At 36.1% G+C, this 5,272-nt stretch overlaps 1 protein-coding gene across 1 annotated transcript; it reads left to right on the forward strand.

Annotated features, from left to right (window-relative positions):
• Positions 1-3,113: 3,113 nt before the first annotated feature.
• LOC145165162 ((S)-N-methylcoclaurine 3'-hydroxylase isozyme 2-like) lies at positions 3,114-5,272 on the forward strand. Its single transcript, XM_079083845.1, has 3 exons — positions 3,114-4,064; positions 4,208-4,800; positions 5,038-5,272. Exons 1-3 carry the CDS (start codon positions 3,147-3,149, stop codon positions 5,084-5,086), a joined length of 1,560 nt encoding a protein of 519 aa, XP_078939971.1. The 5' UTR covers positions 3,114-3,146; the 3' UTR covers positions 5,087-5,272.

The following is a 5,272-nucleotide window of genomic DNA, read 5'->3' on the forward strand; positions in this document are numbered from 1 at the left end:
TGTATGAATTAAAGAAGGCCCTATCAAATATTAATTTGTAACGACTGATTAAAAGGTTGATGGTAAGGTTGGTGGGTGTGGACTCGGTTAGAACTCGGTGAACACCTCATCACAAAAAATAATTATTGTTTGGTCGACTGAAGAAGAGATCTTACTCGGTCGTTCATTGATTGATATAGCAGAAGATCCACACCATAGTGACTACCCTTCGACTACTTTTTGGAGTAGAGTCACCGACATATACAACCGCCAAACCCTTCAACCACGAAGAAAAGATCTACTCTACGCCAAATGGAGAAACGCACGTGCACTCGCAACTCGGTTTACCATTGTGTTTCGTAGGGTGATGCATGATGACGAAAATGGTGAAAATAAAAATACTTTGCTACAGAATACTCTTGAGGCTTACCGTGTTGAAACTGACAAAGATTTTAAGTTTGTTAAGTTTTGGCAAATTGTGAGGCAGAGCCCCAAATGACGTCAAATTTGAAGTCTTTTTCTTCTAATTTTTAGTGGGTTGTGTGTTTGAATTTTTAGTGTGATGTTTTTGAATTTATAGTGTTATTGTGATATTTTTAATTTCTATGTTTTTTTTTGAATTTCTAGTGTGATGTTTTTTTTTTAAATTTATATGATTTTTAATGGAATTTAAGTTTTTAGAAAAATAATATGTTTGCAATATTTATTTTCTAAATTAATTAAAAAATATATATATTTAACATGACAAGTGTGACAACTAGGCCTAGGAAATGATAAGTTTTGGCTAAAATGGCAAATGAGACACCACACCCATAGCCTAATTAGTTTAAGTATCATCATTATTCATTATCATTTCTTTCCTGTCCCTTTTGATAATTCTAAGGCCGAAGGGTGTGGCCACGGCCTGGGACCGCGGTTTGTGCCACCTGGACCGCGCACACCGCCCCCAGGCTGTGGTCTTGTGCGGTTTTGGCCGCACTGCGGCTGTAGAATACCGTGGTCTGTGATTGGTTGGGGCTATATTTGACCGTTGAATGCTTTTACTTGTTTTTTTTATTTTATTTTTTAATTTTTTTTTGCCTTTTTTTCTATATATACATATACACTTCATTTGTTTTTAACCACAATACAACCTCTTCTCTCTTAATCTTTTAAAAAAAAATCATCAATCTCTCTCAAAAGTGTCATCTTCTCTCGATCTTCATTTGTTTTTTAAGTTTTTAGGATTATTTTAATGTCTTGTTTTTTTTTTTTTTTTTTGTAATGCGATGTAATGTTTTTTGAATTTTTAATGTAATGTTTTTTTTAATTTTCAAGTAATGAAAAATTATGTTTTTTTATTAAAAAATAAGTTTTAATTAAAATAGCTAAAAAAACAAAAAAATAAAAAAATAAAAGTGTGTCACCACTCCCTTGGTGTGGCAAGAAACCACACTTGTGTGGTAAAAAATGAACGCTTATGTGGCGGGGGAGGGAGTGCGGTTTCGGTGACACCACTCCCTCCAGCCTAAAGCCTAAGCCCAGACGATTAGGGATGCAAACGGGGGCGGATATTGGCGGATACTACAATACCCGTCCCCACACCCGAACTCCGATCCCTATACCCATCCCCGCCCCCGCCCCGCAAAATCCCCGACGGGTACGGGTAGAAAAATCCCCGCCGGATTCGGGGAACCCGATGAATATCCGTTTATTAAAAAAATCCATTTTTTTTGTAAATCAGAAATATATATATATAACATAATAACAATCATCATATCCAAACATTCATAAGTTAAGATTTCATTTTCATACAAAAAAAAAAAACCCATAATATTCTCAATGTTTGTCCCAAAATAAAAACAATAATTCTTCATAGGCTAAGTATCAAAATCCACAAAGCTTGAACCGCTTCATCATCTTTTACAACTTCAATCTTTGAAAGATGTTTTTTTCTATTTGAATGTGCACCTAGCAATAAAAGATTAAACAAATAAATATTTTATGTTAAAGGATTCCATAGATGCGGTTAACATCATAGCCAAAAAAAATATTACATTTATACACTTAATCATAGTAAAAAGGATTCCTTAAATGCAGTTTAATCAAGTTTCTATGATTTAATCAAGTTTCAGAATTCAAGTTTCTATGATTTAATCAAGTTTCAGAATAATCTTATAAAAACAATCACAGTAAAAAAGATAGTTCTCTTGGTTTTGTTTTTAGTTTTTGTGTGGGCGTTCCTTTATACTTTTCTTTTTGGCTTTGTCAATCTCACTTGGCCAAATCATCAAACAGTGAGTATGCAATGAAATTTACTAGAGAACAATTTTTGGTAGTCTAAATCTAAGTTAGGCAAATTGTCGAACACTTGGCGGGCATATAACTTTGTATATAGCTTTGATTTCGTTTGGAATAAAAAACGAGGCCGGTAATTGTGTATAATCAGTTTAATCAAGATTCAAGCTTCTTCAATCTAATAGGGATACAATAAAATCGATTTCAGATACAATCTAATATAGAAATTCAATTTAATCAATTTCTGATACAACTTAATAATACAATAAAATCAATTTCTAGGAAATCGTTAGTAAAAATCGTTTAATCGATTACAGGATATCCATTATGAATTACAACTAATATATGGATTAATCAGTTACAAATTGATTGGAGTTAATAAATCGTTTGTAGAAATTGATTATACTAGGCACATAAAAATCGTTTGTAGAAAACCAAATCGAATATTAACCTGGGTTCATGATTTTTGGATGAAGCTATAACTTTTTGTAGATTGTTATCCTCTAATCCCATGACCGTCGATGAAAATAGGGTGGATGAAGTTGAAGGATTATTGTATAATCGAGTTTTAAACGGGGCGGATAGTGCCACACCCGTCTCCGACCCGTCCCCGCTTCGGGTATAAAAATCTGTATCCGTCCCCGCTCTGTTACCCATTAAGACGGGTAATACTCGCCCCGTTAGGGTCGGGTACCCGCGGGTCGCGGGTAATACCCGATCCGTTTGCATCACGATAATGATTCATATATAATTAATAAAGTTCGCGATCCAATTTTGACTTTCAGTGACAGCTACCCATATTTGACTAATGTTATAAAAGAGAGAAACCCAAATTACACAGCTAAATCAAATGTAACTCCAAATATTCAATTAAACATCTCCAAACAAACATGGAGTTCTTGATTCATGTAACTCCGGAGCTTCTCACCATTTCAATAGTAACTTTGGGAATTTTATGGTACCTTATTTCCAGCTCCTCAAATGGTGTCCCACCATTGCCACCAGGTCCCCGTGGTTTTCCCATTGTAGGTTACCTTCCATTTCTAAGCCATGACCTACACAAACAGTTCACTGAAATGGCTCAAACTTACGGACCCATCTTCAAGCTTCGGGTGGGAAGTAAGCTTCATATCATGGTCAATACCCTGGACTTAGCCAGGGAAGTGGTTCGTGACCAAGATGAGATCTTTGCTAACCGGAAAGCACCCATTGCCGCCGCTACAAGCACTTACGGAGGCCAGGATATAGTATGGTCAAACAACAATTCTTACTGGCGTAATCTACGTAAGATATTTGTTCATGAGGTCCTAAGCAACAAGAATCTTGATGCATGTAGTTCTTACAGAAGAGATGAGGTTAGAAAAACCATCAAGAATGTTTATGGTAAAATCGGGACAGCCATTGACATCAATGAGATTTCTTTCTCGACGGAAGCCAATGTCCTAACAAGCATGATCTGGGAGAACACATCGGTAAAAGGTGCAAACGATCGGGATCTTGCAGCTGAGTTCCAGATGATTGTTGCGGAGATGGTGGAGCTTATCAGCCAACATAATGTGTCTGATCTGTTCCCTAGTCTCGCTCGATTTGATCTGCAGGGGATTAATCGGAAAATGAAGCAGTCGCTTAAGAAGTTGGATCGAATTTTCACAAGCATCATTGATGATCGACTCGAATTTAATTCCAAAAAGAAAGAGGATGCCGTTGAGTATGAAGGAAAGAAGGATTTTTTACAGATCTTGTTAGATCTCAAGGAGGAAAAGAAGGAATCATCGTTCAACATCACACAAATCAAGGCACTTCTTGTGGTAAGATGTATTCTTTCAAGACATAAGGCAAGATGCGCAGACTTATTTCAAGGAGTCAATGGATCATGAATTGTCTTTTAACAAATTCAAAAGAAAGCAATCTTACATTTAATTTAAGTTGAATATATTAATTGTTATTTCAGGATATTATGGTTGCTGGAACCGAAACTACCACTACCCTAATAGAATGGGCAATGGCAGAGATCATGCAAGATGGCAACATAATGAAGAAGGTTCAAGAAGAATTAATACAAGTCGTAGGACTAAACAACATTGTGGAAGAATCTCATCTCTCAAAACTAGAATACCTGGATGCAGTAATTAAAGAAACATTTCGTTTACACCCTGTGGTTCCATTCCTAATCCCACGGACTCCAAGCAAGACTTGCATAGTTGGTGGCTACACCATCCCCAAGGGCTGTATCGTCTTTCTAAATACTTGGGCAATCCATCGGGATTCTAAGTATTGGGATAATCCCTTAAAATTTGATCCTGAGAGGTTCTTGAAGAACAAAATGGATTACAAAGGAAACAATGTAAGCTTTATGCCATTTGGATCCGGAAGAAGATTGTGTCCAGGAGTTCCATTGGCAGAGAAAATGTTGATGTATGTCTTGGCTTCGCTCTTGCACTCCTTTGAGTGGAGGTTGCCAAAGGGTGAACAACATGACCTCTCAGAAAAATTTGGCATCACTTTAAAGAAAAGAAAGTCACTCGTCGCTGTTCCATCTCAAAGGTTGTCCAATGTAAATCTTTATATGTAATTAATTAAGTTGCTCTTGTGATTGGTAAATGGTATTCTTTCCGGACAACCAAGCTAGAGAGGTCTTAGTTATTTTACAAACCCATACATGGATATAGTTTAGGACATCATCATAGATGTTTGATTAGTTTGTATTATGGGGAATTGAGATATCTAACCGTATTTTAGTTTGTAGTTAACAAAAATAATCATTTTTTTTAAACTGATCAGGATGTTCGAAATGGCCAATTTGGACCGGACCAAAACGGATCAAGCCTAGTACTGTAGCTCAATGCTATATGGGCACCACACAAAAAAATCTGGGATAAATATTCTGGATTTTAAAATTCCGGAGGCCGTTTTACCCACATTTCAGACAAAGTTTTGATCATGGATTCATCAAATCATGTGAGTTCTACTCTTTAAGTTTACTTGCATTTGAGTTTACAAACAATTATATGTATTA

The sequence above is a fragment of the Lactuca virosa genome, chromosome 3, assembly GCF_052849685.1.
Source record: "Lactuca virosa cultivar CGN04683 chromosome 3, Lactuca_virosa_CGN04683_v6, whole genome shotgun sequence".
NCBI classification, from domain to species: Eukaryota; Viridiplantae; Streptophyta; class Magnoliopsida; order Asterales; family Asteraceae; genus Lactuca; species Lactuca virosa.

Excerpts from the sequence above, each read along its gene's own strand:
- LOC145165162 (XM_079083845.1), top strand. The coding sequence starts at position 3,147 with ATGGAGTTCTTGATTCATGTAACTCCGGAGCTTCTCACCATTTCAATA. Across the intron at positions 4,065-4,207 it reads AAATCAAGGCACTTCTTGTG|GATATTATGGTTGCTGGAAC; the intron begins GTAAGATGTATT and ends TTGTTATTTCAG. Across the intron at positions 4,801-5,037 it reads GTCGCTGTTCCATCTCAAAG|GATGTTCGAAATGGCCAATT; the intron begins GTTGTCCAATGT and ends TAAACTGATCAG.